Here is a 23,856-nt window from a genome sequence, read left to right on the forward strand (position 1 = left end):
CAAGAGTAAGTGAAGAAGGAGATAAAGCTGTAAAACTCCATTGTATTATTCACCAACAAGTTCTATGTGCCAAACATCTGAAATATGATCACGTTATGAAACCGGTGATAAAGGCTATTAATTATATTTGCTCCAAAGCCCCGTGCCACCGCCAGTTTCAACAATTTCTACTGGATATCCACGCGGAATACGGAGATGTTGTGTATCATGTAAGATGGCTCAGTCGGGGGTCTGCAGTGCAGCGTTTCTACTCACTCAAAGAGGAAATTGGACAATTCTAGGCAAAAAAGGGACAACCGATGCCAGAACTAACCAATCCTGTTTGGCTGTCTGATTATGGATTTTTAGTTGACATACCCCGACATCTTAACACCCTGAACATGAGCCTTCAGGAGCGAAATGCATTGATAAGCCAACTGTATTCACATATTAAAGCCTTTCGGACCAAGCTGCTACTTTTCAAAACCCACCTGTCACAAACGCAGCCCAATACCACACATTTCCAATCTCTGCAAGAAGTAATGACCTGTTTTCCAGCGCACAATATCAGTGCGCAAATGAGGAGGTATGCCGCAAACATCTCATCTCTGACTGAGGAGTTTCAACAGCGTTTCAGGGATTTTGCAACTATTGATAAGGAGATCACACTTTTTTCTTCTCCCGTTTCCGTGGATCTCAGCGACGTTCCGGCCCACCTGCAGTTGGAGCTCATTGTGCTGAAGTGTGACACGGAGTGTCGCAGCCGGTACCAACAACTCCCTCTTGTCAACTTTTATCAGCAGCTGGATAAAGACAGGTTCCAAGAGATTCGTACATTTGCTAAGAAAATGTTGAGCATGTTTGGCTCGACATACTTGTGTGAGAAGACATTCTCAGTCATGAACATGAATAAGAACCGCGTGAGGACAAGACTAAGTGACTCCCACCTGCGTGACATCTTGCAGATTAAAACTACCGCTTTTGAGCCAGACCTGCCCCATTTACTGCAGTCGAGATCTCAGTATCACCCTTCACATTAATGCAAACATGTTGTTTGTTGATTCTGATGAATAAAGTTTGAGTTTGAGTCAAATTTCATAAAAATACTTTATTTTGCATTTCATTAATTTTTATTTTAACCTTCATTTATCCAGGTCAGGCAGTTATCAGATCTACCTAGCAGCAGACAGCATAGTAAAACAAAGTAAAATAAAAATAAATAATAATAATAATAAATAAATAAAAAAGCATTCCCCTCGTCCGTAGCATGTAAAATTAATGCTGGCCCGCATGACAATTTTTTTTACGTCAATGTGGCCCCTGAGCCAAAAAGCTGTCATCGGGCAGGAGGCGGGGTACACCCTTAACTCGTTGCCAGCCAATTGCAGGGCACATACAAACAAACAACCATGCGCAATCACATTCACACCTACGGGCAATTTAGTTTTTGGGATGTGGGAGGAAACCGGAGTGCCCGGAGAAAACCCACGCAGGCACCGGGAGAACATGCAAACTCCACACAGGCGGGGCCGGGGATTGAACCCGGGTCTTCAGAACTGTGAGGCTGACGCTCTAACCAGTCGTCCACCGTGCCGCCCTGCACTGTTGTTGTATTTTTCTACATTCGTTGCACTGTTCAGTGAAAATTTTTCTTCGATTTTTCTATATTTTATCTTCTTTGCTTAGTATGCTACTAAAATGTTGGGGTTACTGTTTTAAATATTGACCATGAGGAGTGTTGTTATAGAAAATGTGTTAATAAAATGTTGAACTACTCATTAGCTTCTTTAGTTTGCAGTACAGATGCTTTAAAACTGGCTGTTTAAACGGGTTTAAAAACAATCTAAAAAAATCGTAATAATAATCGAGATCGATACGATCTAAAATTTTTTTGCCAGATTGCCCAGCCAAAGTTGACGCTGCAATTCCCAGAATGCACTGTAATAGTCTTGTCAGCAGCGGTGTCCTGGACCACCCTCCCCTTTGGCTCTGTTGGCATTACAGTCAGTCATTATTACTCATGTCTCTAAATGGTGTCGTCAGTCCAGTTAAGATGATTAGGATGCCACTTCCTGAGGTCTCATGTCAACTGTGACATTAACATCATTAGGGAATTGATTTAATTATTATGTCTGTATGAGGCATGAACAAAGTAGTCAATAACATTGTACAAACCCTTCATAAGCAGAGGTGGGTAGATTAGCCAAATATTGTACTCAAGTAAGAGTAATGTTACTTTAGAGCAGTGCTTCTCAATTGTTTTTGTTACGACCCCCCCCCCCCCCCCCCCCCCCAGGAAGAAGAAAATAATTTGCGGCCCCTGCGAGTATACCTCTATATAACATTGTATATAAAGGATAATCTAATTTAATCCTTATAAACATTGAAGAAAGTACAAAAGAAAGATATATAGACTGCCATCTACTGCAGTGCATGTGCAATTACACTTTATTCTAGTACGGCAAATCATGTTCTTCAGGGTCTCACACGCCCCTCCTGGCATCGCAACGCGACCCCCTAGGGCAGGGGTGTCAAACTCATTTTTGTCACGGGCCACATCACAGTTATGACTTCCCTCGGAGGGCCGTACGACTGTGGACCCATATAAATGAAAGATTACCTCATATACTGTAATTACAGTATACACAACACATTGATGAATAACCAGTTTTGAAATCAGACGCCTATAAAAACATGTTTTTCAACTATTAAATTTCTTTTCAAAGGGGGATTAGTAACAAAGAAATGTTTGCAAATATCTCAATGTTATTGCACCAGAACACAATTAGCGATTTTGATTTGCTTTGGCGGGCCACATAAAATGATGTGGCGGGCCGGATCTGGGCCCCCGGGCCACCAGATTGACACCTGTGCCCTAAAAGGTCGCTCCCCACTATTTGAGAAGCACTGCTTTAGAGGAATATGTCTCAAGTAAAAGTAAAAAGTAGTCCTCCAAATATTTACTTTCGAGTAAGAAAGAACACTGTGAAAAAAACTACTTAAGAGTAACTGGAGAGTATCTTCTGTGTGTCTGAGCGCACATGACAGAACTAGAGAGAGGGTGAGTCTGAGCATGCAAGAGAAAGCGAGATATTACAGCATTGAAGCATATTTTACAGTAATTTATGACCATAAAATAGGGCTAATGTTGCCAGATGCACTGCCAAAACACCAATAGAAACATATGTAATTTACCGCAAGGTGTTTTCTCAAGTTAGAATCGGGCTGAACTATCAGTGTTTGGGCAGACGCAAAACTACACCGCATCATAAAGCTGTTGTTTTTCGGAGTCTGTAAACAGTCGTGCGGCTGTTTTTTTTGTTTTGTTTTTGTTTTCAAAATGAATCACTTTGATTGGCCGGCGAAGGCTTTGTGCACAGTTATGTGACTGCCTTGTGCCGTGGTGAATTGGAGTCAAATGACACTAGTGATCACGTTGGATTGGCACAACGGCGCGCTATGGGGAAGCCGAAGAAGATCATTGTAACCGAGTAAAAGTATTGACTCTTCTTAACATAAATAAGTAAAAGTAAAAAGTGCATTCAAAATACTCTAAGTACATTCATTCATTAATTTTACATTCCACTTATCCTCACTAGGGTCGCGGGTGTGCTGGAGCTTCGGACGAGAGGCGGGGTACAGCCAATCACAGGGCACATATAAACAAACAACAATTCGGACTCACGTTCACACCTAGAGACAATTTAGAGTATTCAATTAACTTACCATGCATGCTTTTGGGATGTGGGAGGAAACCAGAGTACCTGGAGAAAACCCACGCAGACATGGGAAGAACATGCAAAGTCCACACAGGCGAGGCCGGGTTTGAACCCTGGTTCTGTGAGGCAGATGTGCTAACCAGTCTTCCACCGTGGCGCCCTGACATTTACAATTTATTCAAAATGTTATTTGAGTAAATGTAGCGCGTTACTACCCACCTCTGTTTGTAAGGCTACCCTGATTGTAAAATGGTACTAATTCAATATCTTTCACCTTCAAATGACATACCCTGTATCAGGCGGTCCGTATTTAGTGCGTTTGACAGTAACTTTGCTTTAGGGATAGGGTGCATAATTAGATATGTGTGTTGATGCTTCATTGTACTGCAGGATGGATTCAACATGTTGTGTTATTTGGTGGTGGCACAGGAACCATGGATACTACGCTGTCGGAAGTCACCAGACTGCAAAACCACATTCAGCAGCTGGAGTATAATGTCAACACAATGGCAACGGTGAGCAGCATTTTTTTTTCTGCTTTATGACCCCACAGGATCACTTGAGGGGGTGTTGGGGGTGGGGGGGGGGGGGGGGGGGGGGGGGGCGCGGTAGTACACAAGCGCACAACTGTAAACAAAGTTAAAGTTAGAGATGAAACGGTATCATCATATTCATATTGCAAATATCCAAAAGCAACTAATTTATTTACGTTCTCTCAGTAATGTAATGGATTACAATTATGTACATTTTGGAATTAAATTACATAATCTTGTTACATGTAATTACTTACTCCCCAACACTATGTATATACGCATGTATCTATGTACAGTGCTGTGAAAAAGTGTTGGCCCCCTTCTCAAAATTCTTATATTTTTGCATAGCTTCCCCACTTTAAGATCATCAAACAAATGTAAATAGACAAATATAACTCAAGTGAACTTAAAATGCTAGTTTTAAATGGTGATTCCATTTACTAAGCAAAAAAACTATTCAAAGTTACCTGGGCCTGTGTGAAAAAGTAATTACCCACCTTGTTTAATCCTGATTAATTGTGGCTAATCACATTTTTAGGTTAATTTTCACTGATCACTCCCAAGCCTGATTACCTCCAGACCTGTTCAATCAAGAAATCACTTAAACAGAACCTGTTCTGACAAAATTAAGTCAGACAAAAAAAAAATCTAAAACTGCTGCAACAAAATGATATGATCCAGAGAAATTCCAGAACAGTCAAGAAGTAAAGTAATTGAAATCTATCAGTCTGGAAAGGGTTACAAAAGCCCATTCTAAAGCTTTAGGATTCCAGCGAACCATAGGGAGAGCCATTATCCTCACGTGGAGAAAACATGAACCAGTGGTGAACCTTCCCAGGAGTGGCCGGCCTACAAAGATGACCCCCAAGAGAACACCAATGATTCATCCAGAGGCCACAAAGGAACTCAGGACAACAACAGGAACTGCAGGCCTCCCTTGCCTCAGTTAAGGTCAGTGTTCATGACACAAAAATAAGGAAGAGACTGGCCCAAAATTTTATCCATGGCAGAGTTCCATGGCGAAAACCTCTGCTGACCAAAAAGAACATAAAGGTTCGTCTTACTTTTGCAAAAAAAATAAACATCTGAATGATTCTTAAGACTTTTGGGAGAATATTATATGGACTGATGAGATAAAAGTTGAGCTTTTTGGGTCTCTGTCTTGTTACATCTGGCGTAAATGTAGCACAGCATTTCAGAAAACAAACATCATACCAACAATCAAACGTGTTGGTGATTGTGTGACTGTTTTGGGCTACTTCGCTCCTGGACAACTTGCTGTGATTGATGGAACCATGAATTCTGCTCTTTAACAGAAAATCCTGAGGGAGAATGTTCAGCCATCAGTTTATGACCTCAAGCTAAAGCACGCTTGAGCTCTGCAGCAGGATAACGATGCAAAAATCAGAATCAGAATCAGAATCATCTTTATTTGCCAAGTATGTCCAAAACACACAAGGAATTTGTCTCCGGTAGTTGGAGCCGCTCTAGTACAACAGACAGTCAATTTACAGAACACACTAGCAAGTCAACTTCTGAATGGGTTAAAAAAACAAAATGAAGGTTTTGGAGTAGCCTAGTCAAAATTCAGACTTGAATCTGGTTGAAATACAGTGGTGTGACTTTTAGAATTCGATTTATGCTCGAAAACCCTCGATTTTTGCTGAATTCACACAATTCCTCCAGAACGAGTGAGCCAAAATATCTCCACACAGATGTGAAAGACTCATTGCCAGTTAGTGGGAAACACCATCCCAAGCAGCTGTCTGCACATGGAGCCCTGGTATACAGTGCTGTGAAAAAGTATAGGCCGCCTCCTCTAATTCTTATATTTTTGCAAAAAACTACTCAAAGTTACCTGGCCCTGTGTGAAAAAGTACTGGTCCCCTAAACCTAATAACTGCTTGGAATATCCTCAGCAGGAACAACTGAAATAAAGCGTTTTCTATAACTGGCAATGAGGTTTTCACAACTCGAAGGGGATATTTTGGCCCACTCTTCCTTCGTTGCAGAATTGTTTGAATTCAGCAAAAATTTAGGTTTTTCAAGCATGAACTGCCTTTTTCAGGTCATGCCACTGCATTTCAATTGGATTGAAGTCTGGACTTTGACTAGGCCACTCCAATACCTGCATTTTTATTTTTATTTTTTAAAGCCATTCAGAAGTTGACTTGCGAGTGTGTTTTGTATCGTTATCCTGCTGCAGGACCAAAGTGCGTTTCAGCTGGAGGTCACAAATTGAAGGCTGAACATTCTCCTCCAGGAATTTCTGTTAAAGAGGAGAATTCTTTTTTCGCTGGAATCCTAAAGCTTTAGGAATGGCTTTTGTGACCTTTTCCAGACGGATATATGTCAATTACTTTATTTTTTTGGCTGTTGTGGAATTCCTTTGGATCGTGTCATTTTGTTGCAGCTTTTTTAGATCCGGCGGATTCTTTTAAGTGATTTCTTGATTGAACAAGTCTGGAGGTAATCAGGCTTGGGTGTGATCAGTGAAAACTAACCCAAAATTGTGATTAGCCACAATTAATTCATGATTTAACAAGGGGAGGTAATTATTTTTTCAGATAAGGCCAGGTAACTTTAAATAGTTTTTGTTTTATCTTAATAAATGAAATCATTTGAAAAGAGCATTTTATGTTCACTTGAGTTATATTTGTCTGACATTTACATTTGTTTGATGCTCTTAAAAATCAAAGTGGGGAAACTATTTAAAAATATAAGAATTTGAGAAGAGGGGGGCAATACTTTTTCACGGCATTGTAGTGGCGTACGGAAAGCCACAAATGGCGACTGAAGACTCCATGAGGCAGGACCATGGTCGCAATCAATTACAGCTTCCACTGCAGATGGCTCCCTCTTAGGAAACAGTGAAAGATGCTACAAATAATCACAGACATACAAAAAAAAAACACACACACATCTTGCAAAAACCCAGCCTTCAGTAAAAACCTAAGACTAGGAAATAGTAATAAAACATTTAAAATATTGAAAATAAAATGAAGTTAAAAGGGATAAAACCTTTCAAAGTAGCTGGTCCTCGCAGACTTTGAGGCACGATGGGGATTTTGTTGTTAGAAGATGCGTCTCACCTCCTGTTTGTGGATGGTCAATGAAGGAGGGGGAGTCAGAGGTCTGATGGTGGTCAGTGGTGCAGCTGGGCTGGTGTGGGTTGTGAAAGTGTCCTTTTCAAATCTGCAGTAGAAGCTGTTCAAGTCGTCTGCTAGTCCTTTATTGTTCTCAGCTTGGGGGGTTGATTGCTTGTAATTGGTTAGCGATCGCAATGCATGCCAGACTGATTTTGAGTCGTTAGCGGTACAGTGTTTTTCTAACTTTACTGCATAATTTCTCTTTCCAATGTTAATTTCTATAGTCAGCTGGTTTCTAGCGCGATTATACAGGGCCCTATCCCTTTTTAGCCTGGCGAAGTTGCTTAAGTTTGGCAGTGAACCACGGCTTGTTGTTATTGAATGTGCGAACTTTGACTTTGTTGGTACACACACCTCTTCGCACAAACTGATATAGGATGTAACAGTCTCCGTATATTCATCCAGGCTGCCAGCTAAATTTTCAAAGACACTCCAGTCTTTTCAGTTTAGACAGCTTTGAAGTTCTATCTTTGCTTCATTGGTCCACTTTTTCACTGTTTTCAACGTAGGCTTCGCGCATTTAAGTTCTTGCCTGTATGTTGGTATTAAGTGAATTAAGCAGTGCTCAGACGACCCCAGAGCAGCAAGAGGTATGGCACGGTATGCGTTATTTAGAGTAGTAAAATGTTATTTTTTTCCCTCGTGGGACAGTCGATGTGCTGCTTGTATTTAGGAAGGTCGTGGTTGAGTTTAGCTTTCGTTAAAGTCCCCAAGAATAATGAGGGGTGAGTCTGTTTTTTTTTTTTTCATTTCGTTTACTTGTTCAGCGAGCGTAAGCAGTGCGGCATTTGTGTTAGCTTGAGGAGGAATATAAACACCGGAGAGAATGAAAGACGCAAACTCACGAGGCGAGTAGAATGGCTTAAAGTTCAAAAACAGCGACTCCAAATTCGGGCTGCAGTGTGTGCTGAGCTCCATGACGTCAGTACACCATTTTTCGTTGATATATCCCGGCACCTTTTGTTTTCCCCGATAACCCCGTGACGCGGTCTGCCCAGTGTAGTTGGAACCCCAGAAGCATTACGGTGCTATCGGGGACGCGTTCACAAAGCCATGTCTCCATAAAGCACAGGTCAGCCGCTTCTCCTCACTAGGGTCGCGGGCATGCTGGAGCCTATCCCAGCTATCTTCGGGCAGGAAGCGGGGTACACCCTGAGCTGGTTGCCAGCCAATTGCAGGGCACATACAAACAAACAACCATTTGCACTCACATTCACACCTACGGGCAATTTAGAGTTGTCAATTAACCTACCATGCATGTTTTTGGGATGTGGGAGGAAACCGGAGTGCCCGGAGAAAACCCACGCAGGCATGGGGAGAACATGCAAACTACACACAGGCGGGGCCGGGGATTGAACCCCTGTCCTCAGAACTGTGAGGGAGACGCTCTAACCAGTCGTCCACCGTGCCGCGCAGCGGAACAGCCAAAGTCTTTAGTGGTCTTTGCAGAAGATGAAGCTCGTCCATTTTGTTGGGTAGGGAGCGTAGATTCGCGAGGTGGATCGACGGGAACGCCAATCTGTATCCTCTCTTGCCGAGCTTCACTTGGATGCCGGCGCGCTTCCCCCTTCGTTGCCTTCGCCTCCATGCGCCATAGACCGTAGCCGCACCCCCGGTGAGTAACTCGGAGAAAAAACTGAGCGAAATTGCAATGGTTGGTGAAAGTAAGTCCAGGGTAGACTCCCTAATGATTAGCAAGTCTTCCATTGTGTAAGAAAGTCACATAATGTCTCCAAAGACGAACGAAAAACACAAATACATACTCGAGAGAACGTAACCGAGGCGACCACACGGGGAGACACCATCTTGAACTTAAAATCAATAAATAAAAAATAATATTAAAAAAAAAGGCTCAAGACCATTAAGACACTTAAAAACCAGCAAAAGGACCTTAAAATTGATCCTGAAACACACAGGGAGCCGATGCAGTGATTTTAAAGTTGGTGTAATGTGTTCCTGCCTTCTGGTCTTCATCAGGACACGTGCTGCTGAGTTCTGTAGTAATTGTAGGGCTGATAATGTTTTTAAGGGAAGACCAGAAAGCAGACAGTAATCAATCCGACTGGAAATAAATTTGCGTCTCCGCGTTTGCCTGAGAGATAATGGGGCGTACTCTGGCTATATTCTTTAAATGATAAAAACCTGTTTTTGTTGATGTTTTTGATGTGTGGAATAAAATTGAGCTGAAAATAACGCCCAGGTTTTGGGGGAGTGGGGAAGGTTTTAAAAATAGCGCTTGTAGTTAAGTTGAAACTTTCTCTCTTTGGGCCTCAGGGCCGATGACTAAAACTTCAGTTTTATCCTGGTCAAGCTGAGAACTTTGTCAATCATCTCAGTATCAATCAGGACAAAACTATCCAGTGTTTCCTCAGGTAAAGATAGGCACTCAGATGTGTTTAAAACCATGTTATGATTGAATAAAATGTTACATCTGATAGTGTTAGTCTTTTCTCTGAAGTGGGCTGCAAACTCTTCACAGAGAGAATCAGTTGGGGTTAAAGGGAAGCTGTTAAAATCACGATTAAATAAATGATTTTTAGTGAAGTATAACATTTGGGCTTATTGCTGTTGTTTGAGATATTAGCGGAGAAATATGCATTTCTAGCATCTTTTAGTCTTATAAAGTTTCAGTTGTTTACAGAATATTGCATGGTTAATCCCAGTGTTACTTTTTCTCCATTTTCACTCAAGCACCCTACATCTTCTTTTCGTCTTTTTGACCACATCCGTTATCCATGGGGATTTTGTTTTTGTTTATGTATTTTTTTGTTTTGTCTGCTGTTAAAATCATCACCAATAAAATCATACTGGTCCGATAAAATGGGTGGGAGACGTGCTAAAAACTTTCATCAGATTTGCTGCCACTTAAGAGGTAAGATGGCATTTCAACACAGTTCTCTCTCTCAGTTCTCTTTCAGTTAGTATGCACAGTTATGTTCAAAATAGTAGTAGTCCAACATGACTAACCAGATCAACCACTGTTTTTGGCAGAAATCCTTTTATTACTTGGCACATAATTTACTAGTTAATACATTCAGGATGTGCATGCACATGAGTCTGTGTAATTGAATAGTTAATTCAAAGGGGCATGTCCAATCAGTGAGCTCATTTCTTATTTGAAAAAACCCCAGTTATTTAAGGATGTAGCCAGCACGTGCGTGCAATTCTCTCTGAAAACCTGAGAAATTTAGTAACACGCTACATTTCCAGACATTGTTCAGAAGGACAGTGTGCTTTAATTCAGTGTTCCACAACCTTTTTTGCGCCACGGGCCGGTTTAGAGTAGGCATTTTTTCTCACGGACTGGCTGTCAAGGTGTGGCATACAGTGGGGTAAAAAAGTAGGTAGTCAGCCATCAATTGTGCAAGTTCTCTCACTTAAAAAGATGAGAGAGGCCTGTAATTTTCATCATAGGTATACATCATCTATGAGAGACAAAGTGAGAAAAAAAATAATCCAGAAAATCACAGTCTGATTTTTAAATAATTTATTAGCAAATTATGGTGGAAAATAAGTATTTCTCATAAGAATATAAGTTCATAGCTCAAGTTCACCTGTCCAAAAAAAAACACAAAAAAAAACCTAGTTCATAGTTCTTTTTTTTGTTTTTTGTTTTCAAATATGTTGCTGACGGACTATTACCCTCACAATACTGGCATTTCATTTTCCCATTGTTGCCACCCATTCAGTCAACACTAGCAGCCAGCTGGAGCTTTCACCTTACAATCTCAAAAACATGAGGAAAAACTTGTTGCTTGAATGGTGTTTTTAAAAATGAGGAATTAAAACAAAATAAGGACTTTTGTCCTTAATGTGCAAACAAAATAATGGAACACAGTTTGACAGTAATGATGGTGAAAGGATATTGATAACTTTGCATTCCTCGCAGCTCTGGCTGACTAAATTAACAAAATAATGTATCTATTCTTATATTACAAAACAAAATAAATTCCATATTATCACAGTTTGATAATAGTGTTTTATCGAAAGCATTTTGATACAAATGTTTTTTCTACCTATCCATTTTTACAATTATGTATTGTATTACAAAAGAACACATTCACTCCCATTTACACAGTGTTCCTGAACGCACCTTGCACACTCACATAGCCATGTCTGGCTACAGTCGTTTCATTCTAAAGAGCGAAATAGGAAATGCAGCAGGGGTACATTCTTTCCCATGTCCTCATTCATAGTTATCATACAAGGATATAAGTATACAACACTCTGGGCTTCTCCATGTGTTGTTTGAAGCGTCATAATTAACTGTCACATGGGTGCTAATCTTATTGGCATGTCCAAACAGGTCCCTCTGCTGGTCACTTTTAATATTACAGTTGATTAACTGTTTACTACAGTCTACCAACATCGCAGCAGACCCTGCGATGTGACTTTTGCACACACGTCCAGCGGCTGAAATAAGTATTTAATTAACACGTCACCATTTTTCTCATTAAATATATTTCCAAAGGTGCTATTGACATGAAAATATCACAAGATGTTGGGAACAACCCAACTAATCCATACATACGAAGAACAAATAAGCTCAGAAGTTAAGTTGTGTTTAATAATGTGAAACGACACAGGGGAAAAGTATTGAACATGCCAACTGGTATTTATTCAATATTTAATTATTTTGTATAAAAGCCTTTGCTTGCAATGACAGCTTCAAGACGACTCCTGTATGGAGAAATTAGTCGCATGCATTGCTCTGGTGGGATTTTGGTCCATTCCTCCACACAAGCAGTCTTCCGTGGGCTTCTTTTATGGACCTTGAGTTTCAGTTCTTTCCATAGATTTTCGATTGGATTCGAGTCAGGTGATTGGCTGGGCAATTCTAGCAGCTTTATTTTTTTTCTCTGAAACCAATTGAGAGGTTTCTTGGCAGTATGTTTTGGATCTTTATCCTGTTGAAATGTCCACCCTCGTTTCATTTTCATCATCCTCGGAGATGGCAGCAAGTTTTTGTCAAGCATGTCTCGGTACATTTGCCCATTCATCCTTCCTTCAATAATGTGAGGTTTACCAGTACAATTTGATGAAAAAGCAGCCCCACACCATCATGTTCCCACCTCCGAACTTCACTGTTGGTATGGTGTTTTTAGGGTGATGTGCAGTGCCTTTTCTCCTCCAAACGTGGTGTGCATTATGGCATCCAAACAGTTAAATTTTGCTCTCATCCGACCAGACTATATTCTCCCAGTATTTTACTGGCTTGTCCAAATGTTGTTCAGCAAACTTTAAACAAGCTTTGACATGCTTTTTTTTTCCAGCAATGGGGTCTTACGTGGTGAGCATGCATACAGGCCATGGCGGCGGAGTACATACATTTCCTTTTGACAACAGTACCTGCTAATTCCAGGTCTTTTTGAAGCTCTGCACAGGTGCTCCTTGGCTCTTGGAGAACTCGTCTGATTATTCTTTGCACTCCTCTGTCAGAAATCTTGCGAGGAGCACCTGATCGAGACAAATTTATGGTTGTATGATTGGCTTTCCACTTACGTATTATCGCTCTAACCATGCTCACTGGAACGTTCAGAAGCTTAGATATGCGCCTGTAACCAATGCCATCGTTATGTTTTGCAACAATTAGTTTGCCATTAGGTCTTTGCTCTTACCCATCATGAGATGTGTCTTGACTCACACCTTGGACTGAACCAGCTGGTATTCATTTGCACTGACAAGGGGTTGGATTGCTGTTTAATTATTAATACATTTTTGGTGTTGTCTTGGCTTTCTTTCCATGCCTTTTTGCACCTCCTTCGTGTGTTCAATACTTTTTCCCTGTGTCATTTCACAGTTTTACACACAACTTAATTTCTGAGCTTATTTGTTCTACTTTCTTTGTATGTCTGGATTACTTGGGTTGTTCCCAACATCTGGTGAAATGTTCAGGTCTATAACACCTTTGGAAATACAGTGGGTACGGAAAGTATTCAGACCCCCTTAAATGTTTCACTTTTTTTTTATATTGCAGCCATTTACTAAAATCATTCAAGTTAATGTTTTTCCTCATTAATGTACACACAGAACCCCATATTGACAGAAAAAAAGAAATTGTTGTAATTTTTGCAGATTTATTAAAAAAGAAAAACTGAAATATCACACAGTCATAAGTATTCAGACCCTTTGCTCAGTATTTAGTTGAAGCACCCTTTTGAGCTAATACAGCCATGAGTCTTTTTGGGAATGATGCAACAAGTTTTTCAAACCTGGATTTGGGGATCGTCTGCCATTCCTCCTTGCAGATCCTCTCCAGTTCTGTCAGGTTGGATGGTGGACGATGGTGGACAGCCATTTTCAGGTCTCTCCAGAGATGCTCAAGTCAGGGCTCTGGCTGGGCCATTCAAGAACAGTCACGAAGTTGTTCTGAAGCCACTCTATTATTTTAGCTGTGTGCTTCGGGTCATTGTCTTGTTGGAAGGGGAACCTTTGGCTCAGCGTTCAACACCATCATCCCCGAACTCCTTTCCTTCAAGCTTCTCCAGCTCAGCGTCTCTCCTGCCATCTGCCAGTGGATTTACAGCTTCCTGACGGGCAGGATAAAGCAGGTGAGGCTGGGGGAAGCCACCTCATCCACACGCAGCATCAGCACTGGGACGCCCCAAGGTTGTGTCCTCTCTCCACTGCTCTTCTCTCTCTACACGAACGACTGCACCTCAGCGCACCCGGCTGTCAAACTCCTGAAGTTTGCCGATGACATCACTGTCATCGGCCTCATCAAGGACTGTGACGAGTCTGCATATCGACAGGAAGTGGAGCGGCTGGAGCTGTGGTGCGGCCAACACAACCTGGAGCTAAACACGCTCAAGACTGTAGAGATGATCGTGGACTTCAGGAGGCATCCTTCGCCCCAGCTGCCCCTCACACTGTCCAGCGGCCTTGTGTCAACCGTCGAGACCTTCAAGTTCCTGGGAATTACAGTCTCGAAAAAAGGACAAACTCCGACTGCAACGGACAATCAAAACTGCTGAAAGGATTGTCGGTAACCCCCTACCCACCCTTGAGGACTTGCATGCTACCAGAACTAAGACAAGAGTGTGCAAAATCCTCTCGGACCCTCCACATCCTTCCGTCAGGTAGGCGCTACCGATCAATGCAAACTAGAACTAATAGGCATTCCAACAGCTTCTTCCCTCTTGCAATCAACTTCTTAAACAGCTAACCTACAATTCCATTGCAAAATGCTGCCAATTTTTTTTGTCTTGAGTTTGCTGTCACATTTCTGTCGGGCCAATTATATATTACTTGTGCACTCACTGTAGTAGTCTTGCCACGCTGCACTATTTGCATATCTGTTGTTGACCAATACTGGCCACTCATGCCAGAGTAGCATCTGCTCCATTTTCACACTGATTGAGGAATATCTACAACATTTGCACAATCAACATTGTCCCAGATTATCGCATTACTCGCTTGAAGTCTCTGCGCCCTTTGCACAATGGTCATTGCACCGGACTATTGCTATATTAGTCATTCGAACGGCTCTAAGTGCTAGAGGACTGCATCTTTTTGCGCAATTGTCAAAAAAATAATAATAATTTGTACCGGCGTTACCAGATAACTCTTTATTGCTCAGTGACTGTTTTTGTCAATGACCTTATGTCTCAAAAGTGTTCTCTGTCAATTGACTGTCTGTTGTCGTACTAGAGCGGCTCCAATTACTGGAGACAAATTCCTTGTGTGAACCCAAAGATTACTGTGGCTGAGCTCCAGAGATGAAGTCGGGGCTTTATGGCAGAGTGGCCGGACGGAAGCCTCTCCTCAGTGTAAGACACATGAAAGCCCACATGGAGCTTGCTAAAAAACACCTAAAGGACTCCCAAGATGGTGAGAAATAATATTCTCTGGCCTAATGAGACCAAGATATTTTTGGCCTTAATTCTAAGCGGTATGTGTAGAGAAAACCAGGCACTGCTCATCCTGTCCAATACAGTCCCAACAGTGAAGCATGGTGGTGGCAGCATCATGCTGTGGGAGTGTTTTTCAGCTGCAGGGACAGGACGACTGATTGGAATCAAAGGAACGATAAATCCGGCCAAGTACAGGGATATCCTGGACGAAAACCTTCTCCAGAGTGCTCAGGACCTCAGACTGGGCCAAAGGTTCACCTTCCAACAAGACAATGACCCTAAGCACACAGCGAAAATAATGAAGGAGTGGCTTCAGAACAACTCCATGACTGTTCTTGAATGGCGCCACCAGAACCCTGACTTAAACCCAATTGAGCATCTCTGGAGATACCTGAAAATGGCTGTCCACCAATGTTCACCATCCAACTTGACAGAAGTGGAGAGGACCTGCAAGGAGGAATGGTAGAGGATTCCTAAATGCAGGTGTGAAAAACTTATTGCATCATTCCCAAAAATACTCATGGCTGTATTAGCTCAAAAGGGTGCTTCTACTAAATACTGAGCAAAAGGTCTGCATACTTATAGCTGAGTGATATTTCAGTTTTTCTTTTTTAATAAATCTGCAAAAATTTCAACAATTCCATTTTTTTCTGTCAAAATGTGCTGATGTGTGTACATTAATGAGGAAAAACATGAACTTAAATGATTTTAGCAAATGGCTGCAATATAAAAAAAAGAGTGAAAAATTTAAGGGTGTCTGAATACTTTCCGTACCCACTGTATTTCCAAAGGTGCTATAGACCTGAATATTTCACCAGCTGTTGGGAACAACCCAAGTAATCCATACATACAAAGAAAGTAGAACAAACAAGCTCAGAATTTAAGTTGTGTGTAAAACTGTGAAATGACACAGGGAAAAAGTATTGAACACACAAAGAAAGGGAGGTGCAAAAAGGCATGGAAAGAAAGCCAAGACAACACCAAAAATCTATTAATAATTAAACAGCAATCCAACCCCTTGTCAGTGTAAATGAATACCAGCTGGTTCAGTCCAAGGTGTGAGTCAAGACACATCCCATTAAGAACTTACAGTGGATATGGAAGGTATTCAGACCCCCTTAAATTTGTCCCTCTATGTTGCAGCCATTTGCTAAAATTGTTTAAGTTCATTTTTTTCCTCATTAATGTACACACAGCACCCCATATTGACAGAAAAAAAAATAATTATTGTCTGATATGCACTGAGAGCTGTAAGGTCTTATATAGACAGGTCTGTGGCTTTCCTAATCAAGTCCAATCAGTATAATCAAACAGCTGGACTCCAATGAAGATATAGCACCATATCAAGGATGATCAAGAAGAAGTGGACAGCACCCGAGTTAAATATGTGAGTGTCACAGCAAAGGGTCTGAATACCTATGGCTGTGTGATATTTCAGTTTTCCTTTTTTAATGAATCTGCAAAAATGTCAACAATTCCGTTTTCTCTGTCAATATGGGGTGCTGTGTGTACATTGAGGTAAAAAAAAAAAAATTAATTAAAAGGGTTTAGCAAATGGCTGCAATATAACAAAGAGTAAAACATTTAAGGGGGTCTGGATACTTTCTGTAGTCACTGTACATAGTATCCATTATTCCTACATATTGTGTGCCCCTCGCTCAAGTGGCTTTATAACACGCCGCACAGAAAGTCTTTGCCGTGTCTGTGGCTTGTCATATTGGCAAAAGTACAGACGACAGTATTGAAAAGTAGTGCATGGGTCTGTTTTTCCTACTGCTCAGTGCATACTAACCATAATAGAGTCGTTGGTACAAGGAAATACTTACCTCTTGTCTGAGCCGCTTCGCCGCTGCACCATGGCGGCTGCGAGATTTAGTTCTCTTGCTGGCTGTTGAGGTCCCGATGGCCATAGGAAAAATATTTGGCACCGCAGCTGGTTTCAGCCTCTGCCTAACAACACTTGTGTAGCCAATGCTTTCTGCTAAGTCTTTGTCAAAACACGCCGGTTCGAAGTGATCAGCACAGAGTTTGGAATGCTTGCTAGGCACCCATAGCTAACCACGTTCATTCCCCTGTCAATTGACTTTCCCTATCCACTGGTCACGTATTCCTTATTCACTTGGAAAGCCAAAGAAACTCTTGCCACTGCCTGAACCATTTCTACAACCAAATGCTACACAATAAACCATTGTGAAATCGCTAAATCATACGACAATAAACAAGTCAAAGGAACAACAGCATGGAACAATAGCACATAAGGCCGAATGAACAGGCTGTTTGGGTAGTGTTATGTCACAGCTCTTCTGTCAAGAGCCGAAGACCGGAAGGCGCTAGATGCAAAAATCAGAAGGCACATTCTGAATCATATTTATTGATTTAACTCCTGTATATCTGCTATATAATCACTTTGAAATGGTGGATGTGGTTTGCAAAGGCATTCTAGAGTTATCAAGAATTTTTTTGTCTTTATCCTCTGACCTTTAATCCAATAGAAAACTTGTAAGGTGACAACAAAAGTGCTGTTTCTGAGGCAAAACCATGAAATGCAGAGGAACAGTGGAAGGTTGTCAAATCATCTTGGCCTGGAATTCCTGTTCACAGGTGCCAAAAGTTGCTGGATTCCATTCAGCACAGAAGTGAAGTAGTTTTCAAAACCGCGGTTATAGAACTAAATATTAGTTTGTTTCGTCACACGAATGCTAAATCTGAGGTTGTTTTTTTTGTTAGGTTTGTAATAAGTAATGCAGGTACTGCTATTTTTGTGAGCAGCCCAATATATTTTTTTTCTGTCATTTTCTGTAATTAAAATATTGTTACATTTTTTGTCATGTTTTAATGTAAAATTTAATGAATGAAAATGATAAATTTGGATTTTGTAAATATGTATTTTGAGATTTACTGATGTTATAAAGAATACTGCTATTATTTTGAACAAAACTGTACCTGTATATGCCAAACTAAATATCCCTATATTGTATTTATTTTGTGAAGACCTGTTAATGCTTGATGGGAAGGCAGTGAAAAATTATAATTCAGTATATTGGGAGAGCCTTTTTTTTTTACTTTCTAAAGTAACATTTCATTATATTCTCATTAGATTTCATCATAAAGTTGTCATTCATTTTTTAATTGGCTTTTCCTTGCCCGATTAGGGGGTTTACCTCAGGAGATGTCATGGATCTTTAACCGTGGGCCTGTGAAGACCTTTGAGACTCTTGTGATTAAGAGCGATACAAATAAACTTGACTTGACTTCATAATGTCACATAGAGCCTATTATGATCATGTTCCTTACCTGATAAAGGCTTGAGATGTGTCAATAGGCAAACCACGCACGTCAGTGTAACATACTGGATTGCTGATTGTTGCAGAAGCGTTTTCAGTTGCTTCGTGAGTGTGTGGACTGTCTGGACCAGTGTCAGACGCAACTCCTCAGCAGGCTGAAGGCCTGGAGAGGGGAGCAGTACAAGGCAACCATTGGACATCCTTTTAATGACAACCTCAATGTCCTGCAGATGTGGTAAGATGTCTGTTTTATTACTGCTTATGATTACAATTGTTGCAACCTTGCTACCACTCTCTGTAGGACTTATCCGAGAATGGCGGGTGCTTGGGTTTGTTTAAATGTCAGGTGGATACCACGCAGGTGCACCTGGATAAGTCAATACTTCCAACTGACTATACATAAGCAAATACCCTAATTAATGATAATAAGACCCAAAGATAATACTCAATGCAAAGCAAATTTATTTATATAGCAAATTTCATACACAAGATAACTCAATGTGCTTTAACATTATTATTAGTATTTTAAAATAAAGAGAAGACTAAAAGACAGCGTAAAAGCATTCAAAAACAAAGAAAAAATGAAAGAAATTAAAGATAATTTAAAAGTGGAAATGCTCTGAGTTTTTAACCTGGTCTTAAACTCATTCACTGCCAGGCCTCCATTGATATTTGAATTCAACAGCTGTCAATGGCAGTGAATGAGTTTTAAAAACTTTGACAGGGCTGACTTTGCTTGTGTTGGGAACTTATTCCATTTGTGTGTAAGTTTAGGGTGTATTCACACATGCTACATTTGGTTCGCTTTAAAAGAACCACATTTCCCCCATGGTCTGGACCTTTTGTGCAGGTTTGAATACACACAAGTGAATCCTGGTGCGCGGCAAATAACTGCCAAGGAGGTCTCCCTCCTTTTTGAGGTGGTCTCGGTCTACTTCCAAACAGACTCGGTGCAGTTCGTTTGTGGTCTGAGTACGGACTGACCTCGATCTGACCCAACATGTAAATATCCCAAAGCTCATAACAATAGTGTTAGTTGTACTTCATATCTGATCCGCCTTCTTCAGCTTAGCAATGCTATCCTTGCATGTTGTGGCTCAGGGAGATAAATGCTTCTTCGGTTTCCAGCACACATTTGCCAACTGCATTCCGAAATGAGAAATAGAACGTAACAAAACTTCTGTCAAACTGTTCAATGAGCTGCTCTTCATTCCGTTAGTAAAGCTGTGCCTGTATTATATATATGTATGTATATATATATATATATATATATATATATATATATATATATATGTATATATGTATGTGCATATATATATATATATATGTGCATATATATATATATATATATATATATATATGTGCATATATATATATATATATATATATATGTGCATATATATATATATATATATATATATATGCATATATATATATATGCATATATATATATATATATATGTGCATATATATATATATATATATATATATATATATATGTGCATATATATATATATATATATATGCACATATATATATATATATATATATATGCACATATATATATATATATATATATATATATATATATATATATGCATATATATATATATATATATATATATATATATGCATATATATATATATATATATATATATATATATATGTGCATATATATGTATATATATATATGTGCATATATATATATATATATATATATATATGTGCATATATATATATATATATATATATATATATATGTGCATATATATATATATGTGCATATATATATATATGTGCATATATATATATATGTGCATATATATATGTATATATATATATATATATATATATATGTGCATATATATATATGTATATATATATATATATATGTGCATATATATATATGTATATATATATATATATATATATATATGTGCATATATATATATATATATATATATATATATATGTGCATATATATATATATATATATATATGTGCATATATATATGTGCATATATATATATATATATATATATATATATATATATATATATATATATATGTGCATATATATATATGTATATATATATATATGTGCATATATATATACAGTCATCAAAGAGTCCTTTTCTTCGTTTGAACTGATAGCTAGCAAAAGATGGGACCCTTTCTCCAGGGAGACCAAGCTGGGACAGATCAACAATGGAACGCAAATACAGAAATTAACTATTTGCTTAATATTCAAATATATATATATATATATATATATGCACGCAAGGCGCCACCCACTGGCGTTTGAGAGTACTGCAACCCGTGGGCTTCCATTCATGGTTTTAACTGAAGATAAGATGTCCATTTTCATATTTCACAAACTCTGCAGAAATATTCCAAATGTATGTCTGTCAGTGTGTCAACTTTGCAGGTGCAGCTGCAAGATTTTGAGAGCTGTTTGTCTTGATTTGAAGCCAAGCAGCATTAAATGTGATTGAACCACAAGCATTTGATTTGCCAAGACTACATTTTCCTATCCTCTATCCTTGATCTATGAGTAAAGACTACAAAGTTGGGAGTATTTTATATTTTTACACCACTTTTATGGAAAATTCGTAGACTAAATTCAAGTCGATGGGCGTGGTCTTGTCCGGTTTCCCCCGTCCCCCTGGGCATTTAACCTCTGACTCCCGCCTCCTCCTCCTCCCTCATGGGAAGATGTGTCGGTGGAATTGAGGAGGTCTTCGAAGTATTCTCCCCACCGGCTCACAACGTCCCGAGTCGAGGTTAGCAGAGCCCCATCCCCGCTATACACAGTGTTGATGGTGCACTGCTTCCCCCTCCTGAGACGCCGGATGGTGGACCAGAATTTCCTCGAAGCCATCCGGAAGTCTTTCTCCATCGCCTCACCAAACTCCTCCCATTCCCGAGTTTTTGCTTCAGCGACCACCAAAGCTGCATTCCGCTTGGCCAGCCGGTACCCATCAGCTGCCTCGGGAGTCCCATATGCCAAAAAGGACCGAAAAAAAAGGACTTCTTCTTCAGCTTGACAGCATCCCTCACCGTTGGTGTCCACCAACGGGTTCGGGGACTGCCGCCACGACAGGGACCAACCACCTTACTGCCACAGCTCCAGTCGGCCGCCTCAGCAATGGAGGCGCGGAACATGGTCCACTCAGACTCGATGTCACCCGCCTCCCCCGGTACATGAGCAAAGTTCTGTCGGAGGTGGGAGTTGAAACTCCTTTTGACAGGGGATTCCGCCAGACGTTCCCAGCAGACCCTCACAATACGTTTGGGCATGCCACGTCGGACCACCATCGGAGCCACCATCGGAGCCAACTCACCACTAGGTGGTGATCAGTTGACAGCTCCGCCCCTCTCTTTACCTGAGTGTCCAAGACATGCGGCCGCAAGTCCGATGACACGACCACAAAGTCGATCATCGAACTGCGACCTAGGGTGTCCTGGTGCCAAGTGCACGTGTGGACACCCTTATGCTTGAACATGGTGTTCGTTATGGACAATCCGTGATGAGCACAGAAGTCCAATAACAGAACACCGCTCGGGTTCTGATTGGGGGGGCCGTTCCTCCCAATCACGTCCTTCCAGGTCTCACTGTCATTGCCCACGTGAGCATTGAAGTCCCCCAGCAGAACGATGGAGTCCCCAGCGGGAGAGCTCTCCAGCACCCCCTCCAAGGACGCCAAAAAGGGTGGGTACTCTGAACTGCTGTTTGGTGCATAGGCACAAACAACAGTCAGGACCCGTCCCGCCACCCGAAGGCGGAGGGAGGCTACCCTCTCGTCCACAGGGGTGAACCCCAGCGTACAGGCGCCGAGCCAGGGAGCAATAAGTATACCCACACCTGCTTGGCGCCTCTCACCGTGGGCAACTCCAGAGTGGAAGAGAGTCCAACCCCTCTCGAGAGGACTGGTACCAGAGCCCAAGCTGTGCGTGGAGGCGAGTCCGACTATATCTCGTCGGAACTTCTCGACCTCACACACCAGCTCGGGCTCCTTCCCTGCCAGAGAGGTGACATTCCACGTTCCTAGAGCCAGCTTCTGTAGCCGGGGATCGGATCACCAAGGTCCCCGCCTTCGGCCACCGCCCAGCTCGCACTGCACCCAACCCCTATGGCCCCTCCCACAGGTGGTGAGCCCATGGGAAGGGGGACCCACATTACCCTTTCGGGCTGTGCCCGGCCGGGCCCCATGGGTGCAGGCCCGGCCACCAGGCGCTTGCTTTCGAGCCCCACCTCCGGGCCTGGCTCCAGAGACCCGGTTCCGGGCAAGGGAAACCTGAATCCATTTATTGTACTCGTCATAGGGGTTTTTGGGTTCTTTAAACCATGCAAACTTTTTTGACCCAGCCCCCTAAAAGAATCGGAATCGAGAATCGAAATAAGGAACTGGAATCAGGATCGCTCACATACAAACGGCACCCAAACCTAGCCACTGCTTCGGTCACTCACCTCAACAATGGCATGGAACATGGTCCACTCAGACTCAATGTCCCCCTCCCCCCCGGGACGTAGGCGAAGTTGTGTCGGAGGTGGGAGTTGAAGCTCGTTCTGACAGGTGACTCAGCCAGGGAATGTTGGGAAGGTCTCACAAAATGTTTTGGTCTGCCAGATCGGACTGGCATCTTCCCCACCAATGAAGCCAACCCACCACCAGGTGGTGATAGATTGACAGCTCCTTCCCTCTCTTCACCCAATCATGCCCCTTGAGGTCTCACTGTCATTGCCCACGTGAGCGTTAGAGTCCCCCAGCAGAATTAGGGAGTCCCCAGTGTGAGAGCTCTCCAGCACCCCCTCCAAGGACTCTAAAAAGGATGGGTATGCTGAACTGTTGTTTTGTGCATAGGCGCAAGCAACAGTCAGGACCTGTTCCCCCCACCCGAAGGCGGAGGGAGGCTACCCTCTCGTCCACCGGTGTAAACCCCAACGTACAGGCACCGAGTCAGGGGGCAATAAGTATACCCACACCTGCTCGGCGCTTCTCACAGTGGGCAAGAGTCCAACCCCTCTTAAGAGGACTGGTACCAGAACCCAAGCTGTGTGTGGAGGTGAGCTTGACTATATCTAGTCAGAACATGTCAACATCTCACACCAGCTCGGGCTCTTGCCCTGCTAGAGAGGTGACATTCCACGTCCCTAGAGACAGTTTCTGTAGCCGGGGATCAGACCGCCAAGTTCCCCGCCTTCGGCCACCACCCAGCTCACTATGCATCTTATCCCTTTGGCCCCCTCCCACAGGTGATGAGTCCAGGTCCATTTATATTTAACATCATTAGGGCTCTAAGAGCTGTACTTTGTCTGGTTTAGGGTTAGGTTAAC

At 41.6% G+C, this 23,856-nt stretch overlaps 2 protein-coding genes across 4 annotated transcripts in view; both read left to right on the forward strand.

Moving 5' to 3' along the window:
- fignl2 (fidgetin like 2) overlaps nt 1–23,856 on the forward strand; it is a 543,953-nt gene that overhangs the window by 248,689 nt on the left and 271,408 nt on the right. The gene's annotated exons all lie outside the window — the stretch shown is intronic.
- Nucleotides 1–23,856, forward strand: part of stat6 (signal transducer and activator of transcription 6, interleukin-4 induced) — a 124,335-nt gene that overhangs the window by 32,965 nt on the left and 67,514 nt on the right. For all 3 annotated transcript variants that reach the window (XM_061747494.1, XM_061747486.1, XM_061747478.1), the window contains exons 6-7: nt 4,128–4,213; nt 18,604–18,752. In XM_061747494.1, the coding sequence (XP_061603478.1) occupies nt 4,128–4,213; nt 18,604–18,752 (235 nt within the window). The remainder of the gene's footprint in view (nt 1–4,127; nt 4,214–18,603; nt 18,753–23,856) is intronic.

The sequence above is a fragment of the Phyllopteryx taeniolatus genome, chromosome 1 (genome assembly GCF_024500385.1).
Source record: "Phyllopteryx taeniolatus isolate TA_2022b chromosome 1, UOR_Ptae_1.2, whole genome shotgun sequence".
NCBI lineage: Eukaryota > Metazoa > Chordata > Actinopteri > Syngnathiformes > Syngnathidae > Phyllopteryx > Phyllopteryx taeniolatus.